General features: G+C 38.2%; 1 protein-coding gene across 1 annotated transcript in view; it reads left to right on the plus strand.

Moving 5' to 3' along the window:
• The window catches only part of LOC145270911 (uncharacterized), a 317731-nt gene that overhangs the window by 125620 nt on the left and 165422 nt on the right, over window positions 1–26689 (plus strand). The window contains exon 2 of the mRNA XM_080126463.1: window positions 9644–9684. Within this exon, the coding sequence (XP_079982589.1) occupies window positions 9644–9684 (41 nt within the window). The remainder of the gene's footprint in view (window positions 1–9643; window positions 9685–26689) is intronic.

Genomic DNA, 26689 nt, shown 5'->3' on the forward strand with positions numbered 1-26689 from the left:
TGATTATTTAAAAAAAAAACAAAAAACATTTCTACAGTAAAAGCACGAATGTGCACCGGGAATTAATGTTTTTAGCCAATTTTTTGATATTTGTTGTCCGAAGGATCAAGCTTCAAAACTATACTGATCTCATAAAAATCCGTCGCCTCTGTCGAACTCTCCACATTCTTCTGTCTATAATATTTACTTTGTCCTATAATGGTAGATGGTTCCCTTTTTGCTTCCAGATATGGTCAGTTATACTCGATTTTTCAGTCTCTCCACATACTACGGCTTTTCGATGTTCTTCTAACCGTACTTTTAGTCGATGACACGTTTCACCTTTGCATAGTTTTTCACATTTACATGGGATTTCACATACACAGTTTTTAGTCATGATTTTTTTTTTGTAGTGGGCTTGACTCGCACAAGTTGTTTCTGGAGAGTCCAATTGCTTCTGAATATTGTCCTAATGTCATATATATTACATACTAGACCACCCGTGACCCGTTGGGTCAGTATGTTATATTAGCTATGTAATTCATGTATGAGCGTGACACTTGTGACGTAAAGAAAATAGTTTTTTTTTTTGACATAACAGAAACATTTCTATGAAAGTATATTAAAATGAAAAAAGAATATAAATAGATTTATGTTTATATTGCACATGTGCAACTGGATGTCGTAAACCGGAAAATGGGTTACATTCAAAAGAAAAATAATAAATAATATTTCTTTTTATTATTTTTCTTTTGCCCCCTGTTCCCCTTACCTCACCCTTTTTTTTAACCAAGTAAGATCTGTGACTTACTTGTAGTTTCATTAAATACTTTTATATGCAAAATCCGATCCTGCATTTTGCCAATTCCTGCCCTCTGATGAGGAGAGTATTTCTTCGAAACTCCGCGGATTAAGGACTATCCACTTATCTTGTGCTTCCTTTTTTAAAATTAAATATGTTTTTAACTCTTTTTCAAGATGTCTTTTAACATGTTTTATTAATCATTTGTTCATATTATAAGCTCTATTTCCTTTTCGGTTTTATTGAGCTTTTACATCTGGCTGAGTTTATTTTACTTGTAAATATTAACTCTTTAATATTTATAATATATTTTAAGTTTACCATTTTGATTACCTTGGTAAACTTATTGTAATTTTTATTCTTATATATATATATATATATATATATATATATATATATATATATATATATGTTTTTATTTGTTTTTGTTTGCGATACTTTCTTGAAAGAATTCAAGTATTTATACGAAAGTGCATTTTTACCTAAATGCTTGTTGGGAATAATTTTCCCATTGACCAATCTGGTACCCCCTTTTAATAGGGAGCGGCATATATATTATTTTTAAAATATAACTATCCACTGACACGTGTTTCGTCGTCCACGACTCATCAGAGTGGCTGAATCTAGCAAGATTCGAAAGCGGCACCTCGTGATAAGAAGCCTAAGCCTCTACCACGGTGCTAACCTCGCCTGACTACTAAATGTATCACTTTTACGTAGATGTTTTTATTTGTTTTTGTTTGCGATACTTTCTTGAATGAATTCAAGTATTTATACGAAAGTGCATTTTTACCTAAATGCTTGTTGGGAATAATTTTCCCATTGACTAATCTGGTACCCCATTTAATGGGGAGCAGCATATATATTATTTTTAAAATATAGCTATCCACTGACACGTGTTTCGTCGTCCACGACTCATCAGAGTGGCTGAATCTAGCGAGATTCGAAAGCGGCACCTCATGATAAGAAGCCTAAGCCTCTACCACGGTGCTAACCTCGCCGGATTCCAGTTTAATATAATTCAGGAGTAAAACATCCAACGAATTTAATGATATTTATACAAGAGTGCTCACTACCAAGGTAGAGCAAAATATACTCTTTATTTAGTATTGCTATCGAGTCAGGAGTATGTTTCAGTCAACTAGTTATAACTAACTAGATATCCTCGGGTGATGTTGCTTTTACAAAAGTCCAGTTCTTACTATTAAGTTGGAGAAAGCTCACAGAAGTTATAGTCTGGAGAGCAATCACATGATATATATATCATGTTCCAAAATTCATAATGATTGGTTAAAACAAAAAGAAATGTAAAAAAAAAAAAAAAAAAAAAAGAATCTTTATGCAATTCGTAAATGTTAATATTTAGAAAAAATAAAATCTTGAAATTTTAATGGAGGATATACGATTATGGGGGGAAAAATTATGCTTCGTTCTTATTTTGGCATATTAATAAAATATTTATGTCGATAATTGAAGGTTTTACACATTTATTATTTCTTTATGATCTAAAAAAAACAAAAAACACACTCCTTTCTTTTTTTTTTTTTTTTTTTTTTTTTTTTGGCTTAGGGTGGAGGATTTCTTTCCTGTTCATAAATTGTCACTTTTCTTTTGAAATCACAAACTTGGCAGTTTTTAATCTAACTCTCAGTGGTGAAGACTATATTTTCTTTGTAATTTATTATCCATCAAAATGATAATTGGTTAACAAAAGCACTTGGGCTTGGCTTTGTAAATCAAGTTTCAGATGCCTGAACCAATAGGTGTGCGTGTAGGGGCAGAGGAGGTTAGCTTTTTCCTGTTATGAGCCAACGTTGAGGATGTACTTAAAGTAGGTATCACAGACCAGCCAGTTTAGTGTGTGAAATTGGCTAAATTTCAACTTGATAGTTCATTTTTGTGTGTATTAGGGGTATCTTGATAAAATGTAAATCTAAAATATCTTTTTTTCGCATTATAAATGTACACTTTCTTATGTTATTAATAATTTTACTAGCGAGACCTGTGGAAATTCCACAGGGAACTCGCTCATATGTAATATATTGACGCTGACATTCTGTAGATGTTCAGTATAAATGGAGATGCTCTGATATTATTGTAGCTTTTTTTGTTAAAACTGCAAAAGTATTTATCTAAGCTAGCACAAACGGCCGGTCGTAAAGTACGCTTAAATATGATATTTTAATTCTTGCAGATTTTGTATATATTATTATAGAGTTAATGTTCTATCGATTCTTATATGTTATAAAGTTGGGATTTCAAAAATAAAAAAATATATATTTCCATAGGACTTGGGTGCATTAGCTTGAATCGAAACCGAAATAAAAACTTAGGAAAACAATATATGTATGTATGTATGTATATATGTATGTGTCAGGTCATGTCATATGCTTCTGGTACCATGTAACCCAGTACTACCTGCCTCATGGTCGGGTCACCGGCGACTAAACTGGTTCCCCCGCCAAACTTGTTTGGTGAGGAGGGTGGCTAGTCTCCCTGAAGGATTAAAAACAAGACCTTCCAAAGGACGAATGAACCCTTTTTTGGGGTCAACGGCCAACTAGCACCGTATGTGTTTGTGTGTATGTATGTGTGTGTTGGGGTGGTGAGGGCTCCCGTAAGCTGTGGTGAAGGCAACCTTTCTAGGAGAAGCAAATCTCTGATTTAAAAAACCATAAAGCAGGAGACCAGTACATGCATTAAGCTGGTCTGCAGTTTAACTTGTTGCAGGCTATCTTGCTCTTGCTTGTTGCTGGATCTCAACATTTTGAACCGAGAGAGAGACTTAGCTGTTGTACAAAGCTAAGACTCTGTAACATCATCTGTGTATAGATACAGGCATTTGTCTATTAAAATGGTCCTGTGGTGATGGAAGTCATTTTTGGGCTTATGAACTTTAAGTGTCTGAAGGAGTGGCACTCGTCTGACAAGACGTTGCAATCATCATATATATATATATATATATATATATATATATATATATATATATATATATATATAACTTGAGTTCCTTCAGCCATAATCGAAACTGAAACCAAAACTTATGAAGAATTTTTGATAAATTATTAAAACAAAAATAAATGACTTAAGTGCCATCAGCTATAGTCGAAACCGAAACCAAAACTTATGAAGAATTCTTGGTAAAATCATTTCTGACAAGAAATAGAAGAACATAACAATTAAACAACCCGGATGTAAGCGTGACACACAAAAGAACACACACGCTATCGTATTTATATATAGATTTTTTTATTTTTAACACTATTTCAAGGTTATTTTCAGTCATTTTTTAAACTCTTCTACTTTCGTCTAAGGACATAAAAAGGCACATGTTTTACCCACTAACTTTTTATGTGATTTGAGATATTTATAATCATTTTACATACAAGTGAATACATATTTCAAAATTCAGTATGTTATTGCTATACATCTTATGAGATGACTGACCAATTTTTATGATTTCAGGCTCAAATGAACAGCTACAGCAGGAATTGGAATACATCCTACTAAAGTTTGATTGTCACAGCTGGTGAATTTCAAAAATGCAATCTGAACATTAAGTCACTTTAGAAGAACGATATGCAATAAAATTCTGTTTTAAACTTGAAAAAAAATGCCACAGAAACGTATGGAATGCTTCAGACTGCTTTTGGACCATCTTGGATAAATCGAGCATCAGTTTTTGAGTGGCATAAGAGATTCAAGGAAGGCAGGGAGACTGTGAGGGACGATGAGTGGTGTAGGAGGAGTAAGGAAGTCAGAACATCAGAGTTGATTGGCCAAATAATGAATTTCATGGATAAGGACCTTCATGTGTCTAAAGAAACAATAAGTGCACAATTTGATGTCAGTGTGGGAACTGTGACACAATTATTTGTGAGGAGTTGAAGATGTGGAAGATTTATGCAAAGTTTGTCGCAAGGGTACTCAGAGAAGATCAGAAAGAAACAGGTTGTCATGACAGCAGGGAGATGGTCGAGTTGATCAATTCAGATCCCACAGTTCTTGATGCTCTAATGACCTGTGATGAAGCTGGATCTACTACTATGACCCGGAGACCAAGAGACAGAGTTCCCAGTGGAATCCTGCTGGCCCCCCCCCCCCAGATCCAATAAGGCCAGAGAGAGCAAATCGACCCAGAAACTTATGATGATCCCTTTATTTTTTTATTTATTTATTTTTTTTAAGCACGAACATGATATACATGCAGTGAACAAACATGTTGGGGTTTTAAGGGAGCTCAGAAAGAGATTCCGTCGGAAGAAGCCAGCAATCTTCAAGACGGGTCAGTACGTTTACATCAGGACAATGCAGCAGTCCACAAGTCCATCGTTGTCACAGACTATTTGACCAAAATGGGCATCAAGACAGTTCCTCACCCTCCCTATAGTCTAGACCTTGCTTCCTGTTACTTTTGGTTATTCCCTAAGCTCAAGGAAAACCTTAGAGGCTGTCGTTATGAGACAATTGAGAAGATGAAAGAGATTATAACAAGGGTCATTGACACACCTGCACAAGAGAACCTCCATAGGGCCTTCCAGAAATTGTCAGAATGGTACAACAAGTGTATTGCATCCGGAGAAGATTACTTTAAAGGGGACTAGAGTTTTTAAAAATTTTTTTTATTCAATTTTCACCCCAAACAAGGCACAGTGCCACTTTGAAGTAGGGGGCTACTATCAGGGACATAATTTGTGAGGGCATTATGAAAGGAGATGAGTAGCAAGTTTTTTGTTCACATTACACTTGAACTTCTGCATATCAGTACAGTTGGGAAAGCAGAATCCCGGAAGGGAGTTCCAAAGTCTAGCAGTTCTGGGGAAGAAACTATTGGAGTAAAAGGCTTTCTTACGCCTAGGGATCTCTACTGTAAAGGGGTGGGACTTAGTCGCTTGTCGGGTTTGTCGGGGGTAGTTACGTCGGGGAGGTACAAGTGTTTGCAGTTCGTCAGAGCATTCACCATTAAAGTATTTGTAGAACAGGCAGAGGGATGCAACATTTCGTCGATGGGACAGAGGCTGAAGCATAGATGACAGTTCAGGACCTATCAGGTTGGTGACTCTCTTTTGAACCCTGTCCAGGAGTGAGAGACAAGCAGCAGATGCACCAGCCCAAATGTGACAACAGTACTCCATCTCTCTTCTCTCTTCAGTAGTCCGTCGCTGATGACGATGACGTTGCACCATGCCTGACAGTCCCAGATAGATTACGCCTGATGGACTCGCTGGTGACTGTGGAGTCCAATTCGTGAATTGCATACACGGCCGCAGGCAGCACAAGGGAAGATGCCGTCTGCCCGCTGCGCCGCGTGCCTTTGGTGTCTTCTTTGCTCTGCTCGGTCGTTATAGGTGGAGGTGAAAGTTTCCAAGCCCTCTTGGCAGATGTTTCGCCATTTTCTCCGATCAGTAGCAGCATGTTCGATGGCGTTGGATTCTATGTCACACTTTTTCAATGATGTTTTTAGTTGGTCCTTGAAACGTTTACGTGGACCCCCAGGGTTGCGTCTGCCCTCTGCAAGTTCCCCGTAGAGGACCTTGCGTGGGAGCCTTTCTGCTGGCATCCGGATGGTGTGACCAAGCCACCTAAGTTGTCTATTAGTTAGAATTATTTCAAGTGGGTCCATTTGAGTGCGCCTGCGTATCTCATTATGTGGCACCCTGTGCCACCATTTTAAACCTAGTATACGCTGTAAGCAGTTGATATGAAATGCTTCTAGCTTTTTCAGGTGGCGTCTATAAGGCACCCATGACTCGCTGCCATACAAGAGGATGGAGAGACAGATTGCTCTATAGACAGAAACCTTGGTGGTGGTGATGAGGTTACGGTTCATAAAAACTCTGTGCGAGAGTCTACCAAAGGCTGCAGCAGCCAGACCAATGCGCCGTTGGACCTCACTTGTTAGGTCACAGGAGTCAGTGAGCACTGAGCCAAGATAAGTAAACTCTTGAGTGTTTTTCAGTGGCTGTTGGTTGATTGTGAACATTGGTGGTTCCTGACGGTGTTCACATATGTTAAGTGCCTCTGTTTTGTTGATGTTGTGGCTAGACCAGCTCGGGAGTAAATGTTGGAGATAGTGTTGATGGTGCGCTGAAGACCCTCTTCAGATGAGCTCACCAGAGCTGTGTCGTCAGCGTATTGCAATTCATGGATTGCTTCTTCTGTCACACGTGATCTGGCATGGAGGCGACGCAGATTGAAGAGGTTGCCATCCAGCTGGTATGAGAGGCGGATCCCATCAGCAGGATGGATTTGCTGTTTGGCAACATTGGAAACCGCAGCAAGAAAAAGATTAAACAAGATGGGCGCAATGACGCATCCCTGCTTCACACCCGATTCTACCAGGAAGGGCTCAGATTTTAGTCCTGAACTGGAGACGCAAGCCATAGATCCATTATGGAAAGCCTTCAGGACACCCAGGAATATTGGTGGGCAGCCAAATTTGACGAGTACCTCTCAGAGCAAAGGACGGTTCACAGTGTCAAAGGCCTTGGCGAGATCTACAAAAACCATATATAGATTTTGGTGTTGCTTGATGCTTTTCTCCTGGAGCTGTCTTGCAACAAAAACCATGTCAATCGTGCTGCGCTCCTGTCTGAAGCCACACTGCGATTCAGGTAAGACTTGATTGACAATGTGTTGGATTTTGAACCCTGTCCAGGAGTGAGAGACAAGCAGCAGATGCACCAGCCCAAATTTGACAACAGTACTCCATACATGGGTAAATAATGGCCTTGTAGAGGTATAGGATACTTTCAGGCATAAGTAATTTTCTAACACAGTAGAGAGAGCCCACCTTCTTTGCAGCAGCCTTGGCAATGCTCTCATGTGTGTACTATTACTAAAAGTGCACATACGAAAAATGTCTGGAAACGTATTTAAGGCACTTTATATATATGTTGAAAGTCATGAAATGAAAGAAAAAAATGAAAAAAAAAAAATGTGGAAAAAAAAAAGAAATGGAAAAAAAAAAAATGAAAAAAAAAAATAAATGAGAAATAAAAATGAATACCGAAAACTGTTTACATATTTTTCAACATTTTGTCTTTATTATTCAAGTAGCCTGGGTGCCTGGCGTTGCCCGGGGTGTTTGGAGGTGTGTGTTGAGCAAAAAAAAAACAAAAAAACTAGTAGTAGGGCAGGCAGGCTCAAACCCGTGAATGTGGAGAGAGGTGTTAAAAAAAAATGATAGTAGCGTGGAGAGGAAATCAAAACGACGGCAGGGTGAAGAGAGGTGTTAAAAAAAAAACAGCTCCAACCCGTGACGCGAAGGCAGAAAAGAAAGTGAAAGAAAATCTGACATCTTAGCCGATGTCTCCATGACACAACCGGAAGTCAAAAGCATTAAAATTAACCAAAGTAAATCCAACTATGATAATGACTTGCTCAAATGTCGGCAAAAAAATCGACCCCTCCTTGTACAAAATGGTCGAGTTTATGGTGAAGGAATTAATGTTTTTGATCAATTTTTTTATATTTGTCGTCCGAGACGTCGCGCTTCAAAATGATACTGATCTTGTCAGGACCTGTCGCCTCTGTCGAAAGTTTTTCGAGATATACAGACATGCATACATTTAAATGAACAGGTGAGATTTATATTATAGCCAAGCAGGGGGTACCCGGCGTTGCCTGGGTGTTTGTAGGTGTGTGTGTGTGTTTTGAGGTAAATGAAAAGAAAAATCGTTGGTCAGGTGTCTCGGGTGTTTGTTTTTGACGAGTTGATGATGTCAACTTTGAGTGCGGGACAGTGTTTTATTTACTGCGAGTCTGTTCGCTTGTTATTTTTATACAAAAAAAGCTTAATACACATGCGGCGATCGAAAATTGTTGAATATTTATGTTTTAAAAATCGGGCAAATTAAATCGACAGGCAACCCCGGTTGTTAACTCGTAGATATTATCATTTAGGCGGGATATAAAAAGTTTTAAGAAGTTGTGAGGCGACCAATCGGTTCTCAGAAAAAGGCCTTTCTTGAACATGCGGGAAAACGCACACACACACACGCAAATATTTTCGCGTTTATATTTATAGACTAGCGGGGGTGCCCGGCATGTCCCGGGTGCTTGTGTGTGTAGGGAAAAAAAAAAGTTTTGGTAGGCAGGTAGGCTCGAACCTGAAGCCTTGAGGTAAAGACGGAAAAGAAGGTGATAGCCTGATAACTTACCGCGACAAGGGCAGCGGAAGTGAGACTGGTTGGAATTAAACGATTAAAAAGTTAAGCGCATGAGTCGACACAGGTGCGTAAATTTAACGAGGTCACACATCACGCCATAGGGGAATGAAATCCCGCACTTAACTTTGGCTACAAGCCAGTTTTTTTGTTTTGTTTCCCCAAGATGTTGAGGGAAAAACCAGCTTCCCATAAAAAGGGGAGTGCCCAAATGAATAGCAATTATCTGATATGACGCCCCCCCCCCAAATTGATCAAAGCCCATTTTTTTCTTGACGTCCCTGGGACGAGTGCCAGGTAGACACATTTGTGAGTTCAGTTTCACTTTTTATACGGAAAAGCCAAACAAACGCGGATAATAAGAAAAAGTCACTCAAATAAAAGATAGAGACGACCTCCTTTTGTAAATTGGAGATATTATAATCTAGGGAGTATATAAAAAGTTGTAAGAATTAGTAACCCCCCCCCCCCCCGCACCCTAAAGCCTTTGCCGGACATAAAAAAGCCGCACACACACACACACACACACATTTTCACTTTTCTATAATAGATGTTTGTCTAATTATATGTATGTTTGAGAGGGGATTTTTACAGGCATTGTATATGTGCATTTTTTTTTTCCTTTCCTATCGACTGTTTCGAATGTATATATAAATATATATATATATATATATTTTTTTTTTTTTCTTTCCAGGAAGAAGACGCTGTAGATGTGGGATCAAATCGGCAACGAAGGTATGTAAAAATAAATATTTTTAATATAAATATTAAATTTTCTATTCATTTTTTTAATTCATATTTCTAAGGTCTGGCATTACTTGAAAACGACTTCAATTATTTATACATGTGGTATTTCACGTCTTTTTTTGTGCAAGTTTTTTTTTTTTTTTTTAAATTAAATTTTTTAAAACTTAATTTAAAAATAGCGGTATTGATACTATTGCCTCATGGATCAAGTCATTTGGTGGATGACAAAGGAAGTGCCCAAAATATCAGAGCCTCCCTTTTTTTTTTTTTTTTTTTCAAACTCACGTTCACCCCTAACAAGGCATATCACCATGTGTTAAGATTATTTGGGACCGTGCTTAGTAAATAGTAAGGATTAAGATGTTGATTTACATTACATTTAAACTTCTGCTTATCAGTACAGACACTGAAGCAGGCAGCAGGAAGGGAATTCCAAAGTCTAGCTGTTCAATGGAAGAAATTCTTGGAGTAGAAAGCTTTCTGGCATTTAGGTGCCTCAACAGTGAAGGGGTGTGATTTTGTTGCTAAGTGGGTTTGTTGGGGGTATGTACGTTGAGGGGACACAAGTGCAACAAGTTCATCAGAGCATATTCCACTAAAATATTTGTAAAACAGGCAAAGAGAGGCAACATTGCGGCGATGGGACAGGGGTTGGAGCTTAGTTGACAAAGTCGGACCTATTCGAGTGAAGACTCTCTTTTGGACCCTATGCAAGAGGGAGAGGCTGGTGGTAGATGCACCAGCCCAGATGTGGTAACAATACTCCATGCAAATTTCATGGCTGAATAGTGGCCTTGTAGAGGTGCAGGATACTCTCAGGTGTGAGTAGTTTTCTAGCACGATAGAGGGAGCCCACCTTTCTTTTCTACATAGTCACCAGCCTTCTCAATGCGCATTTGCCAAATGGTGGCCTTGTAGAGGTGCAGGATACTCTCAGGTGTGAGTAGTTTTCTAGCACGATAGAGGGAGCCCACCTTTCTTTTCTACATAGTCACCAGCCTTCTCAATGCACATTTGCCAAATGGTGGCCTTGTAGAGGTACAGGATACTCTCAGGTGTGAGTAGTTTTCTAGCATGATAGAGGGAGCCCACCTTTCTTTCCTACATAGTCACCAGCATTCTCAATGCACATTTGCCAAATTGTGGCCTTGTAGAGATACAGGATACTCTCAGGTGTGAGTAGTTTTCTAGCATGATAGAGGGAGCCCACCTTTCTTTGCTACATAGTCACCAGCATTCTCAATGCACATTTGCCAAATGGTGGCCTTGTAGAGATACAGGATACTCTCAGGCTTCATTAGTCTTCCTGATAAGAACTTCCTCAAGTCAAGAAAGCTTACATCAGGGGTGTCTATTATGCTGATTACTGCGATCGACTGGTCGACGATGTACCAGGGGATCATCACACTCTTCAGCACATCCAGGTACACTTTCGTGTTGACTTTCAAGCCGACTTCAAAGATGTGAGGTGGCATGATGGGGCCCGTGACTGGGAACATTGTTTTCATCACCCTGGGCATGTTCTTGTTACTCGTTGAACCATCTGGATTTGCATTTTGAGGGTGCTGGCAATGGTCCTGTTGTCATAACCTGAATCTGTAGAGAGCATGAGTTCTACAGTGGTGCATCTCTGATCTCGCTCGTTGAACATTATCTCACTATCAGACATGATAAAAAGCTCCTGTTGCTATTGGGCTTTGTACACAACTGGCCAACTAGTAGATGGTCTGCAAAAAAAAAAAAAAAAAAAAAAAAAAAAAAAAAACTTTTCATCAAACAGAAATGAAATCATGCCATCCTATCTAGAGCTATAATTTTATCCTTCTATCCTGTAGCAACTCTGTGGCAGAAGGATATTGGTTGAAAGAATCTTCGTTTTTGAGACGTTAATTTTCATCAAACGGAAATGGAATCATGCCGTTCTTTCTGTTATATAGAGATGGCCATGTTTTTAAGTAGAAGGATTTTTTAGCTTTCGGAAAAAAATATTTTACTTGTAAGGATTGAAAAGGTATAGATATTTGAATGGAGGAGAGGGGGCACACCAGCCACAAAATTAATTTTACTATAATTGTGTAGCCATCATGAAAATAAATAGACAATTTAGAAATGATAGCAAGTCATGCTGTTAGTTTGAATTATAATTATTTAACATCTGACTCGTGTCCTCGATTATCTATAATTGTATATTCACAGCCGGTTTAACTGTCTGCCATGTTGAGATGAATCTAATATATAAAATAAAGTTAGTCTGGATTATCGCTTACATAGTTCTGTGCCCTTTTGTTGCATCAATAACAAGTTGCGGTGGTTATCTATATATTAATACGATCGCATGTGTGTTATTTATTTTGTGTGCCTTGCTTACATCCGAGCGGCTGTTGTTGTTTAATTGTTATGGACTTCCATTTTTTGTAATAAATAATTTTGCCAAGAATTCTTTATGAATTTTGGTTTCGGTTTCGATTCTAACTGATGACACTAAAGTCATCTATTTTTTTTTTTTTCATAAATAATTTTTCCAAGAATTCTTCATAAGTTTTGGTTTCAGTTTTGATTGTAGCTGATGGCACTCAAGTTTTATGTGTGTGTGTGTGTATATATAATATATATATATATATATATATATATATATATATATATATATATTAAAGTTTTAAAAAGGATAAATGGAGTCATTATTAGAATTCTAATAATGACTCCACTTATCCTTTTTAAAACTTTAATAAAATTTTGTACCACTAAAAACCTTTTTAAATATATATATATATATATATATATGAAATTTATTTATACAAACATTGATGGCTACATATGTGCATACATGTTTCTATAATCACCCGCGTTGGGGATTACGTCTTGTGGCTGGTGTGCCCCCTCTCCTCCATTCAAATATCTATACCTTTTCCATGCTTACAAAAAAAATATTCTGTAGGAAATAGGTTGCAGGGAAAAGAAAAGAGCATCCCCTATTAGGTTTCAAAAACCATTTTTGAGCTTTATCAAGCCAAGGGTGTGATGAAATAATCCTTTGCGGCTTTTTTTTTTTTTTTTTTTTTTTTTTAAGATAAATCAAATAATTCAGCAAATTATTTAGATGAGCAGGACCCCCCCCCCTGGAAACTACGTGGTTGCCATCTTTATTTCTCACAGATTCAGTGCTACAATTCTGTCATCCACCTAAGTATACGGGTATCGTTTGAAAATTAAAAAAAAATAATAATAAATAATAAATATCTTATTTTCTTGAGCGTGCCTTTTCCACAAGTGCCGGCGGGAGCTTGAAGAATACTCAGCGGATGGTGTGATCAGGCTGGCTTTAGTGTTGTGGGAGGTCATGTTGGTGATGTTCTTGACATACGACCAAATGTCCTGCTGTTTCAGGGCAGGGAAGGAGGTGGGGGCCAGTGAGAGAAGGGTATAAAGTCGTAGCACTCCTTCTGAAGCCAAGCCTGAGTCTCTTTAGGATTGTGGGCCGGCATCGAGTCCTGCTGTCACATCAAGGGTCTGCTAGCGGCCACCTAATTACACCAGGGGATCACCACACTCTTCAGCACATCTAGGTGCACTTTTGTGTTGACTTTCAAGCCGTCTTCGAAGATGTGAGGTGGCATGATGTGGCCCTCACTTGAAACTGCATCAAAGATTTTTTGTAGCATTTTTTTTTTTTTCTAATCTATTTTTTGAGTTATCGTTTTCCAATCTATTTTTTGAGTTATCGTTTTCTAATCTATTTTTTGAGTTATCGTTTTCTAATCTATTTTTTGAGTTATCGTTTTCCAATCTATTTTTTGAGTTATCGTTTTCCAATCTATTTTTTGAGTTATCGTTTTCCAATCTATTTTTTGAGTTATCGTTTTCCAATCTATTTTTTGAGTTATCGTTTTCTAATCTATTTTTTGAGTTATCGTTTTCTAATCTATTTTTTGAGTTATCGTTTTCTAATCTATTTTTTGAGTTATCGTTTTCTAATCTATTTTATGAGTTATCGTTTTCTAATCTATTTTTTGAGTTATCGTTTTCTAATCTATTTTTTGAGTTATCGTTTTCTAATCTATTTTTTGAGTTATCGTTTTCTAATCTATTTTTTGCGTTATCGTTTTCCAATCTATTTTTTGAGTTATCGTTTTCTAATCTATTTTTTGAGTTATCGTTTTCCAATCTATTTTTTGAGTTATCGTTTTCTAATCTATTTTTGGAGTTATCGTTTTCTAATCTATTTTTTGAGTTATCATTTTCTAATCTATTTTTTGAGTTATCGTTTTCCAATCTATTTTTTGAGTTATCGTTTTCTAATCTATTTTTTGAGTTATCGTTTTCTAATCTATTTTTTGAGCTATCGTTTTCCAATCTAATTTTTGAGTTATCGTTTTCCAATCTATTTTTGAGCTATCGTTTTCCAATCTATTTTTTGAGCTATCGTTTTCTAATCTTTATTTTGAGCTATCGTTTTCTAATCTATTTTTTGAGTTATCGTTTTCTAATCTATTTTTTGAGTTATCGTTTTCTAATCTATTTTTTGAGTTATCGTTTTCTAATCTATTTTTTGAGTTATCGTTTTCTAATCTATTTTTTGAGTTATCGTTTTCTAATCTATTTTTTGAGTTATCGTTTTCTAATCTATTTTTTAAGTTATCGTTTTCTAATCTATTTTTTGAGTTATCGTTTTCTAATCTATTTTTTGAGCTATCGTTTTCCAATCTAATTTTTGAGTTATCGTTTTCCAATCTATTTTTGAGCTATCGTTTTCCAATCTATTTTTTGAGCTATCGTTTTCTAATCTATTTTTTGAGTTATCGTTTTCTAATCTATTTTTTAAGTTATCGTTTTCTAATCTATTTTTTGAGTGATCGTTTTCTAATCTATTTTTTGAGCTATCGTTTTCCAATCTAATTTTTGAGTTATCGTTTTCCAATCTATTTTTGAGCTATCGTTTTCCAATCTATTTTTTGAGCTATCGTTTTCTAATCTTTATTTTGAGCTATCGTTTTCTAATCTATTTTTTGAGTTATCGTTTTCTAATCTATTTTTTGAGTTATCGTTTTCTAATCTATTTTTTGAGTTATCGTTTTCTAATCTATTTTTTGAGTTATCGTTTTCTAATCTATTTTTTAAGTTTTCGTTTTCTAATCTATTTTTTAAGTTATCGTTTTCCAATCTATTTTTTGAGTTATCGTTTTCCAATCTATTTTTTGAGTTATCGTTTTCTAATCTATTTTTTGAGTTATCGTTTTCTAATCTATTTTTTGAGTTATCGTTTTCTAATCTATTTTTTGAGTTATCGTTTTCTAATCTATTTTTTGAGTTATCGTTTTCCAATCTATTTTTTGAGTTATCGTTTTCCAATCTATTTTTTGAGTTATCGTTTTCTAATCTATTTTTTGAGTTATCGTTTTCTAATCTATTTTTTGAGTTATCGTTTTCTAATCTATTTTTTGAGTTATCGTTTTCTAATCTATTTTTTGAGTTATCGTTTTCCAATCTATTTTTTAAGTTATCGTTTTCTAATCTATTTTTTGAGTTATCGTTTTCTAATCTATTTTTTGAGTTATCGTTTTCCAATCTAATTTTTGAGTTATCGTTTTCCAATCTATTTTTGAGCTATCGTTTTCCAATCTATTTTTTGAGTTATCGTTTTCTAATCTATTTTTTGAGTTATCGTTTTCTAATCTATTTTTTGAGTTATCGTTTTCCAATCTATTTTTTAAGTTATCGTTTTCTAATCTATTTTTTGAGTTATCGTTTTCTAATCTATTTTTTGAGTTATCGTTTTCAAATCTATTTTTTGAGTTATCGTTTTCTAATCTATTTTTTGAGTTATCGTTTTCTAATCTATTTTTTGAGTTATCGTTTTCTAATCTATTTTTTGAGCTATCGTTTTCTAATCTATTTTTTGAGTTATCGTTTTCTAATCTATTTTTTGAGTTATCGTTTTCTAATCTATTTTTTGAGCTATCGTTTTCCAATCTAATTTTTGAGTTATCGTTTTCCAATCTATTTTTGAGTTATCGTTTTCCAATCTATTTTTTGAGCTATCGTTTTCTAATCTTAATTTGTAGCTATCGTTTTCTAATCTATTTTTTGAGTTATCGTTTTCTAATCTATTTTTTGAGTTATCGTTTTCTAATCTATTTTTTGAGTTATCGTTTTCTAATCTATTTTTTGAGTTATCGTTTTCTAATCTATTTTTTGAGTTATCGTTTTCTAATCTATTTTATGAGTTATCGTTTTCTAATCTATTTTTTGAGTTATCGTTTTCTAATCTATTTTTTGAGTTATCGTTTTCTAATCTATTTTTTGAGTTATCGTTTTCTAATCTATTTTTTAAGTTATCGTTTTCTAATCTATTTTTTGAGTTATCGTTTTCTAATCTATTTTTTTATTTATCGTTTTCTAATCTATTTTATGAGTTATCGTTTTCTAATCTATTTTTTGAGTTATCGTTTTCTAATCTATTTTTTGAGTTATCGTTTTCTAATCTATTTTTTGAGTTATCGTTTTCTAATCTATTTTTTGAGTTATCGTTTTCTAATCTATTTTTTGAGTTATCGTTTTCTAATCTATTTTTTGAGCTATCGTTTTCTAATCTATTTTTTGAGTTATCGTTTTCTAATCTATTTTTTGAGTTATCGTTTTCTAATCTATTTTTTGAGTTATCGTTTTCTAATCTATTTTTTGAGTTATCGTTTTCTAATCTATTTTTTGAGTTATCGTTTTTTAATCTATTTTTTGAGTTATCGTTTTCTAATCTATTTTTTGAGTTATCGTTTTCTAATCTATTTTTTGAGTTATCGTTTTCTAATCTATTTTTTGAGTTATCGTTTTCTAATCTATTTTTTGAGCTATCGTTTTCTAATCTATTTTTTGAGTTATCGTTTTCTAATCTATTTTTTGAGTTATCGTTTTCTAATCTATTTTTTGAGTTATCGTTTTCTAATCTATTTTTTGAGTTATCGTTTTCAAATCTATTTTTTGAGTTATCGTTTTCTAATCTATTTTTTGAGTTATCGTTTTCTAATCTATTTTTTGAGTTATCGTTTTCTAATCTATTTTTTGAGCTATCGTTTTCTAATCTATTTTTTGAGTTATCGTTTTCTAATCTATTTTTTGAGTTATCGTTTTCTAATCTATTTTTTGAGTTATCGTTTTCTAATCTATTTTTTGAGTTATCGTTTTCTAATCTATTTTTTGAGTTATCGTTTTCTAATCTATTTTTTGAGTTATCGTTTTCTAATCTATTTTTTGATTTATCGTTTTCTAATCTATTTTTTGTTATTTATTGTGGAGCAGAGGACTCCTCTTGGTTCATTGTGGGCAGAGGATTCGTCTTGGCTCATTGTGGGGCAGAGGACTCCTCTTGGCTCATTGTCATTCTCCCCTAAGTTCAACAAGTTTTAACAATTTATAATAAACTAGTTATGACCAAAGTTTCATTTCATTCGGACAAAACACTAAGAAACGGGGGCTAATTAGAGTCGGGGCCCATTTTTTTTTGGGTCACCCTGTATATACACACACAAGGTGACCCCCCCCCCAAAAAAAAACAAAAGCTAAATAGAGGCCATCTAGAACATATACTGTAGAACGGAGAAGAAAAGGCAAAAGACCCTAGTGTTTTGATGTGATGTTTTGAATATTATGGTTTTCTAATCTATATTTTGAGTTATCATTTTCTAATCTATTTTTTTGAGTTTAATTTTCTAATCTATTTTTTGAATATTATCGTTTTCTAATCTATTTTTTGTTATTTTAGTTTGCTCTATGATGACTTTGGCCACCCAGATTGATTTTGAGCCATTAAAAATAAAAACGATGCATAAATAATATACGATTTTATGCATTTTAAATATAATTTCCAGTTCCTATACGATTTTACAGACGCATTGTTGTACAGCAGCAAATATTTACTACGGAGTTATTTATGCATTATTATTTTTTATTGTTCAAAGTAAACTTGGATGGCCAGAGTCACCCCAACTTACGGTATTTTTTTTTTTTTGTTTCATGAATTTTTATTTTTATTTCCCTATCTTTTCTACAATTATTGAATTTCAGTTTTTATATTTTATAAAATCTTATTTTTATTTTTATATTTTTGAACTTGTTTTATTATTTTTATGAATTTTATTTTTTCAGATTTGGATGTTTTTAGTAATTATGTTTTTTAAAAATATTTTTTTCTGCCTTTTTTTTTTCTTTTTCTTATTTTAATTTTATTACTCCCCCCCCCACTTCTTTTTTTTTTTTGTATACATTTAAAAAATTTCTTTTTCTTTTTTTTTTCTTTTTACTCATTTAAAAAAAAAAAAAAAATTCTGCATGTATGTTGGATGCAAACATGGTGTTTTTTTTTTATATTAATGACTAGTTATGTCTGATCCACCTCCATCGATACAATTATTAATCGTAACCCGTTTTCGTTTACCGTTATTTGAATGAACTAAAATCCTTCTGAACCTGATTTTAAACTCTATAATTGTACTTCTCCGTTAATAACCTTTTTTTTTTCTTTTTTTTTTGCATTTCAAAAACTAAAAAGTTTCCCGTTTTATACCAAGGATGAGTTGTTGGAGCGTTTGGAGTAGAAAAGTGTTGCCTCATCTACACGTTTACATCTACTGGGGTCTTCTTAGATTATGGGATTTGGAAAAATACTTGGTATTTTTTCAGATTATGTCCACCTCCACAATTTTCTTTTAAATGACACCTTGTATAGGTTTTCGACTATGCTGAATACGAAAATCGCATTGGAATTTTGCAGAAATAATTAGTTATCGAGATATAAAAAGTTGTAATATGCATTGTATTCTTTGGCGGCCATCTTTTTTTCATGTCAGTTATAGATGAGTAGATTTGTTTATGGTGCGCACGTGTGTAAAAAAGATGGCCGCCAAAGAATACAGTGCATAATACAACTTTTTATATCTCAATAAGTACTTATTTCTGCAAAATTTCAATGCGATTTTCGTATTCAGCATAGTCGAAAACCTACAAAAGCCGTCATTTAAAAGAAAATTGTGGAGGTGGACCTAATCTGAAAAATTACCAAATACTTTTTTTTTTATTTTTTTTTTTTTTATTTTAGAGAAATATCGCTCAAGATTAGGCCACTTAATGTAAATCTTCTTTGCTTGTTGTGGGGGCAGCTTAAAAAAAAAAAAAAAAAAAACCTACTTCAAAGTCAAAAACTTGTCATTAATAATAAGTGTTAAATTGAATAGATTCTGACTCGGAAAGCAGCAATTTTTATTTATTTATTATTTTTTTTTAATTTTTTATTTTTTACATGGGCATCGCCACTTATCAAGGCCTAGAGGCCACTCGAGGATAAAGGTTAAATTTTTTTTTTTTCGCTCTTTGTTAAAAATCGTACCAGGAATGTGAGGACTAAAGGACTTGGTTCTCTACTGTGTAATATTGGAAACAATTTTAGGGCTACGGATTTTTAGCAGGTGACTTTTAAGTATTGGTTTATCCAAAAGTGATATTTGGGTTATTGGAATGGGAAGAAGTACTTGCGCAAAGAAATAGGCAGGAGCTCTTTACTCTTTTGTCGGGGAGTTTGTCATCACTTCTGGAAGCAGGGAACAACTCATGAAGGCAGAGAGTTTATCTTGGCTTGGTTGAGACTGAAAGAACCTCTTGGTTCATTGTGGGGCAAAATATTCTTCTTGGCTTGTGAGGCAGAGGACTCCTCTTGGCTCATTGTGGGGCAGAGGATTCCTCTTGGCTCATTGTGGGGCAGAGGACTCCTCTTGGCTCATTGTGGGGCAGAGGACTCCTCTTGGCTCATTGTGGGGCAGAGGACTCCTCTTGGCTCATTGTGGGACAGAGGATTCTTCTTGGCTCATTGTGGGGTAGAGGACTCCTCTTGGCTCATTGTGGGGCAGAGGACTCCTCTTGGCTCATTATGGGGCAGAGGACTCCTCTTGGCTCATTATGGGGCAGAGGACTCCTCTTGGCTCATTATGGGGCAGAGGACTCCTCTTGGCTCATTGTGGGTAGAGGACTCCTCTTGGCTCATTGTGGGGCAGAGGACTCCTCTTGGTTCATTGTGGGCAGAGGACTCCTCTTGGCTCATTATGGGGCAGAGGACTCCTCTTGGCTCATTGTGGGGCAGAGGACTCCTCTTGGCTCATTGTGGGACAGAGGATTCTTCTTGGCTCATTGTGGGGCAGAGGACTCCTCTTGGCTCATTGTGGGGCAGAGGACTCCTCTTGGCTCATTATGGGGCAGAGGACTCCTCTTGGCTCATTATGGGGCAGAGGACTCCTCTTGGCTAATTGTGGGGCAGAGGACTCCTCTTGGTTCATTGTGGGCAGAGGACTTCTCTTGGCTCATTGTGGGGCAGAGGACTCCTCTTGGCTCATTATGGGGCAGAGGACTCCTCTTGGCTCATTGTGGGGCGGAGGACTCCTCTTGGCTCATTGTGGGGCAGAGGACTCCTCTTGGCTCATTGTGGGGCAGAGGACTCCTCTTGGCTCATTGTGGGACAGAGGATTCTTCTTGGCTCATTGTGGGGCAGAGGACTCCTCCTGGCTCATTATGGGGCAGAGGACTCCTCTTGGCTCATTATGGGGCAGAGGACTCCTCTTGGCTCATTGTGGGGCAGAGGACTCCTCTTGGTTCATTGTGGGCAGAGGACTCCTCTTGGCTCATTATGGGGCAGAGGATTCCTCTTGGCTCATTGTGGGGCAGAGGACTCCTCTTGGTTCATTGTGGGAAGAGGACTCCTATTGGCTCATTGTGGGGCAGAGGACTCCTCTTGGCTCATTGTGGGGCAGAGGACTCCTCTTGGCTCATTGTGGGGCAGAGGACTCCTCTTGGCTCATTGTGGGACAGAGGATTCTTCTTGGCTCATTGTGGGGCAGAGGACTCCTCTTGGCTCATTATGGGGCAGAGGACTCCTCTTGGCTCATTGTGGGGCAGAGGACTCCTCTTGGCTCATTGTGGGGCAGAGGACTCCTCTTGGTTCATTGTGGGCAGAGGACTCCTCTTGGCTCATTGTGGGGCAGAGGACTCCTCTTGGCTCATTGTGGGGCAGAGGACTCCTCTTGGCTCATTATGGGGCAGAGGACTCCTCTTGGCTCATTGTGGGGCAGAGGACTCCTCTTGGCTCATTGTGGGGCAGAGGACTCCTCTTGGCTCATTATGGGGCAGAGGACTCCTCTTGGCTCATTGTGGGGCAGAGGACTCCTCTTGGTTCATTGTGGGCAGAGGACTCCTCTTGGCTCATTGTGGGGCAGAGGACTCCTCTTGGCTCATTGTGGGACAGAGGATTCTTCTTGGCTCATTGTGGGGCAGAGGACTCCTCTTGGCTCATTGTGGGGCAGAGGACTCCTCTTGGCTCATTGTGGGGCAGAGGACTCCTCTTGGCTCATTATGGGGCAGAGGACTCCTCTTGGCTCATTGTGGGGCAGAGGACTCCTCTTGGCTCATTATGGGGCAGAGGACTCCTCTTGGTTCATTGTCGGCAGAGGACTCCTCTTGGCTCATTATGGGGCAGAGGACTCCTCTTGGCTCATTGTGGGGCAGAGGACTCCTCTTGGTTCATTGTGGGCAGAGGACTCCTCTTGGCTCATTGTGGGGCAGAGGACTCCTCTTGGCTCATTGTGGGGCAGAGGACTCCTCTTGGCTCATTGTGGGGCAGAGGACTCCTCTTGGCTCATTGTGGGGCAGAGGACTCCTCTTGGCTCATTGTGGGACAGAGGATTCTTCTTGGCTCATTGTGGGGCAGAGGACTCCTCTTGGCTCATTATGGGGCAGAGGACTCCTCTTGGCTCATTGTGGGGCAGAGGACTCCTCTTGGCTCATTGTGGGGCAGAGGACTCCTCTTGGCTCATTGTGGGGCAGAGGACTTCTCTTGGTTCATTGTGGGCAGAGGACTCCTCTTGGCTCATTGTGGGGCAGAGGACTCCTCTTTGCTCATTGTGGGGCAGAGGACTCCTCTTGGCTCATTGTGGGGCAGAGGACTCCTCTTGGCTCATTATGGGGCAGAGGACTCCTCTTGGCTCATTGTGGGGCAGAGGACTCCTCTTGGCTCATTGTGGGGCAGAGGACTCCTCTTGGTTCATTGTGGGCAGAGGACTTCTCTTGGCTCATTGTGGGGCAGAGGACTCCTCTTGGCTCATTATGGGGCAGAGGACTCCTCTTGGCTCATTGTGGGGCAGAGGACTCCTCTTGGCTCATTGTGGGACAGAGGATTCTTCTTGGCTCATTGTGGGGCAGAGGACTCCTCTTGGCTCATTGTGGGGCAGAGGACTCCTCTTGGCTCATTGTGGGGCAGAGGACTCCTCTTGGCTCATTATGGGGCAGAGGACTCCTCTTGGCTCATTGTGGGGCAGAGGACTCCTCTTGGTTCATTGTGGGCAGAGGACTTCTCTTGGCTCATTGTGGGGCAGAGGACTCCTCTTGGCTCATTATGGGGCAGAGGACTCCTCTTGGCTCATTGTGGGGCAGAGGACTCCTCTTGGCTCATTGTGGGGCAGAGGACTCCTCTTGGCTCATTGTGGGACAGAGGACTCCTCTTGGCTCATTGTGGGACAGAGGATTCTTCTTGGCTCATTGTGGGGCAGAGGACTCCTCTTGGCTCATTATGGGGCAGAGGACTTCTCTTGGCTCATTATGGGGCAGAGGACTCCTCTTGGCTCATTGTGGGGCAGAGGACTCCTCTTGGTTCATTGTGGGCAGAGGACTCCTCTTGGCTCATTATGGGGCAGAGGACTCCTCTTGGCTCATTGTGGGGCAGAGGACTCCTCTTGGCTCATTGTGGGGCAGAGGACTCCTCTTGGCTCATTGTGGGGCAGAGGACTCCTCTTGGCTCATTGTGGGACAGAGGATTCTTCTTGGCTCATTGTGGGGCAGAGGACTCCTCTTGGCTCATTATGGGGCAGAGGACTCCTCTTGGCTCATTATGGGGCAGAGGACTCCTCTTGGCTCATTGTGGGGCAGAGGACTCCTCTTGGCTCATTGTGGGGCAGAGGACTCCTCTTGGCTCATTGTGGGGCAGAGGACTCCTCTTGGTTCATTGTGGGGCAGAGGACTCCTCTTTGCTCATTGTGGGCAGAGGATTCTTCTTGGCTCATTGTGGGGCAGAGGACTCCTCTTGGCTCATTATGGGGCAGAGGACTCCTCTTGGCTCATTGTGGGGCAGAGGACTCCTCTTGGTTCATTGTGGGCAGAGGACTCCTCTTGGCTCATTGTGGGGCAGAGGACTCCTCTTGGCTCATTGTCATTCTCCCCTAAGTTCAACAAGTTTTAACAATTTAATGAAACCATTTAATGGCACTTAACGTGTGTGTTAACGTTATTATGGTATATACGGCTCGTGCAATGTATGCGTTCACGTTATTATGGTATATTACGGCTCGTGCAATGTATGCGTTCATGTTATTATGGTATATTACGGCTCGTGCAATGTATGCATTCACATTATTAATGTCCGTGACATGAATTATGTCTAGAAACAGTAGGATGTATTTCAATTCCTGCTGTAGCTGTTCACTAGAACCTGAAATCACAAAAATTAGTCAGTCATAAGATGTATAGCAATAACATATTGAATTTACAAGTGTCTATAACAATTTTAAATGCTTGTATAAAAAAAGTCTGGAAACTTATTGAAGGCACCTAGTACAAGGTGACCCCCCCCCAAAAAAAAAACAAAAGCTAAATGGAGGCCATCTAGAACATATGCTGTAGAACGGAGAAAAAAAGGCCAAAGACCCTAGTGTTTTGATGTGATGTTTTGAATATAATAAATTAGTTATGACCAGAGTTTCATTTCATTCGGATAAAACACTAAGAAACGAAGCCTAATTAGATTTGGGGCCCGTTTTTTTTTGGGGGGGGGGGGTCACCCTGTATATATATTTCTGCATGTGGCAATTTTTGAAGTTGGATTTTTACTAAGAGTTATCTACTTTATATTGCATCAGAGATGTTCTGCAGAACCCTTACGAAGACTCGAGAGATTTCTCATATCTTGTGGAATAAACCATAAGAGATGGTTTACAGTTTTTGTGTAGCGAGGAGGAAACCATATATGCTACTATCCGTTTTGAAAACTTTATCCCAACATCATCAGAAAGAATGTTATGCCAAAAGAATTCGACGTGCAACAGCTCAATTGTACGGCATTGTCGTAACAAGTAGGTCCAAGGATGAAGTACTGCTGCCACATCTGGGCAGGAGCTGCTAAAAACAGCCTATCCTGCCTTGACAGAGTACAAAATAGACTGTGTGGCTTGGTGGGGGATGCCCTTTTCTCTTCCCTGCAACCTCTCACCCACAGAAGAGACGTTGCGAGCCTATCCTTGTTTTATCGTTATTTCCATGGCAGGTGCTCGTCTGAGCTCCAATCCCTTGTCCCCCCTCGCCAATCTTTCACGAAAACACCCCGTCTAGCTGAATCCACTGTCAATAATTTTCCCCACTCTTTATCTGTGCCTAAATCCAAACGTAGATTCTATGGGCAAAGCTTCTTTCTTAGAACTGCATGCCAGCGGAACTCTCTGCCGCTTGCCTGTTTCCCACCTGACTACAACTTGGACATCTTCAAGTCCAACATAAACAAACTCCTGACAAACCGTCCCCTTAAGTAAGACACTCTATCAAAACCCCCAATACTAATGATTACTACAATACTATCTCATTGATTACTGTACACGCAATAACCCTTATCCCTGAGTGGCCTTCGGGCCTTGATAAGTGGTGACTCCCATGTAAAAAAAAAAACAAAAAAAAAAAACAAGTAGTCTTTTTTTTTTTTCTTTTTTTTTTAATCACATTCACCCGGCCCTGTCGGTGGGGCATTAGAATACGCCAACTGCCCCCCTGCAGAGGGTAAAAGTCCCTCAATGAGGGTCCTGGATATGACCTTAAACTCTATCCAGTGGTGAGGCCCCAGCTTGTGGGCTTTGGGGAGTGTGGAGCCACCCTTTAATTACCATTGCTCCCAGGTCCACTCTGACCCGGAGTGGTAGTACCTGTTAGGGTCCCAACTATGGGTTAAATAGAAACCGACGTGAAAAAAACCCAAATATATTCTATTAAAAAAATTTTTCTTCAAAATCTTTGGATTCAGCATTAAATAACCCGAAAAGGGTTGATATGCCATAAAACAAAAACAATCAACCAAGCACACTCACCCATAACAAAGCATATCACCACTTGGACGTTAGGGGCTGCTATTTGGGACGATGCCTAGGAAAGATCAACAAGATGTTAGTTTATGTTACATTTAAACTTCTGCATATTAGTACAGTTAGGAAAGCAGATAGCAGGAAGACAATTCCAGAGTCGAGCTGTTCGGAGGAAGAAACTATTAGAGCCACCTCCCAAATTTCCCTATGCGGACTGAAGTCTCGCGAGATGTGAAAATCACTCCTTCTCATTTCTGCGATATTATAAAAAAACTTAGGCAACTCCAAAGCGTGTGCGCTGATCTCATCCCTGCTATACTAATCAAGAAATGCTCAGCTGAGCTAGCTCCTATACTTTCCAGGCTCTACAATAAATACTTTGCTGAATCTTGCTTTCCTAATACCTGGAAAATGGCCTCTGTGGTACCAGTGTACAATAATTCTGGTGAAAAGACTGACCCTCTCAATATTTAGAAATAGGACCCCAGGGGAGGATATACTACATGAAGAGTATTTCCAAAACATTTTGTCGTATTATTGCTTTAAAGATACAAGGAAAAAGCATTTATTAATTTAGACATGGAAGAAAAGACTTAGTTATACGAATGTTGATTATTATAATAATAAATTATTATAATAATAAACATGCTTTAATGAGATTGTCGGACTGACTTCCTCATCTTGGTTGTTATAGTCACAACGTTTCGGCCGTTTTGCCCACCGGCCTTCATCAGGTGTTTTGTATTGAACTAGGGAACCGTTTGTTAGAAGTCTCGAACCCAACCCTTTATTATTATTAGGGGGGTACCGTGTTCGGACTCCAGCTAGGCTCTGGAACATAGTTGCTGATTCTCTGTTTTGAATGTTAGTTTTCACTGCCTTCGTTCAGGATTGAACTCAGCACCTTTGGGTAACTGTAAACTTTGATACAACGTCTAGGACCACTCGGCCATATGTCACTCGGAGTAGCTGAAGTCCGAACACGGTACCCCCGTAATAATAATAAAGGGTTGGGTTCGAGACTCCTCACAAACGGTTCCCCAGTTCGATACAAAACACCTGATGAAGGCTGGAGGGCAAAACGGCCGAAATGTTGTGACTATAGACAACCAAGATGAGGAAGTCAGTCCGTTAATCAAAAATACAGACAATTACGCTTTAATGACTTTTATAGTACTCTGAAAATGTTTTTTGTTTGTTTGTTTTTTTGTAACTAGTTTATGAGATGCCTTCAGTAAGTTTTCAGATTTTTTTTTCGTACGGCCACTTTTATTGATAGTACACCCATTAAACTCTGTACCCTTGCAAAGTAATCTCCTCCGGCTGTAATGCAGATGTTATACCATTCCAACAACTTATGGAAGTCCTCATAGAAGTCCTCGTGTGTGAGTGTGCCAATTACCCTTTGTTTGTTTTGTTTTTTTATTTTTTTTTTACAAAGGAGTCTCCACCCAGAAGCCACTCGAGGATAAAGTGTTAAGAAGTGTACAGTAGTCAATGGGGCAATATCATAATAATCGTTAGAAGTGAAAATTTGGTAAATTGGATTACTTAAGGGGACTGCTCATCAATGATTTGTTTACATTGGACTTGAAGCCGATCATAGTGTAAACTGGAAAGTAGGCAAACAGAAGAGTTTCACAAGTGTATCAGCCTCCTCCCCCTTTTTGCTAAAATTTTTGAGACCTTAATTAATCAAGCGTTAGTCCACCACCTCGCAAAAGCTAATCTTCTCTCTGACAAACCAGCACGGATTCAGGCAATGTTGTTCTACTGCAGATATTTTAACGGTCATCTCTGAACGCATATACCATGCGCAGAATAAGGCGGACGAAGCCAGGGCTGTCCAT

The sequence above is a fragment of the Euprymna scolopes genome, chromosome 46 (genome assembly GCF_053919585.1).
Source record: "Euprymna scolopes isolate OS-2025 chromosome 46, ASM5391958v1, whole genome shotgun sequence".
NCBI lineage: Eukaryota > Metazoa > Mollusca > Cephalopoda > Sepiida > Sepiolidae > Euprymna > Euprymna scolopes.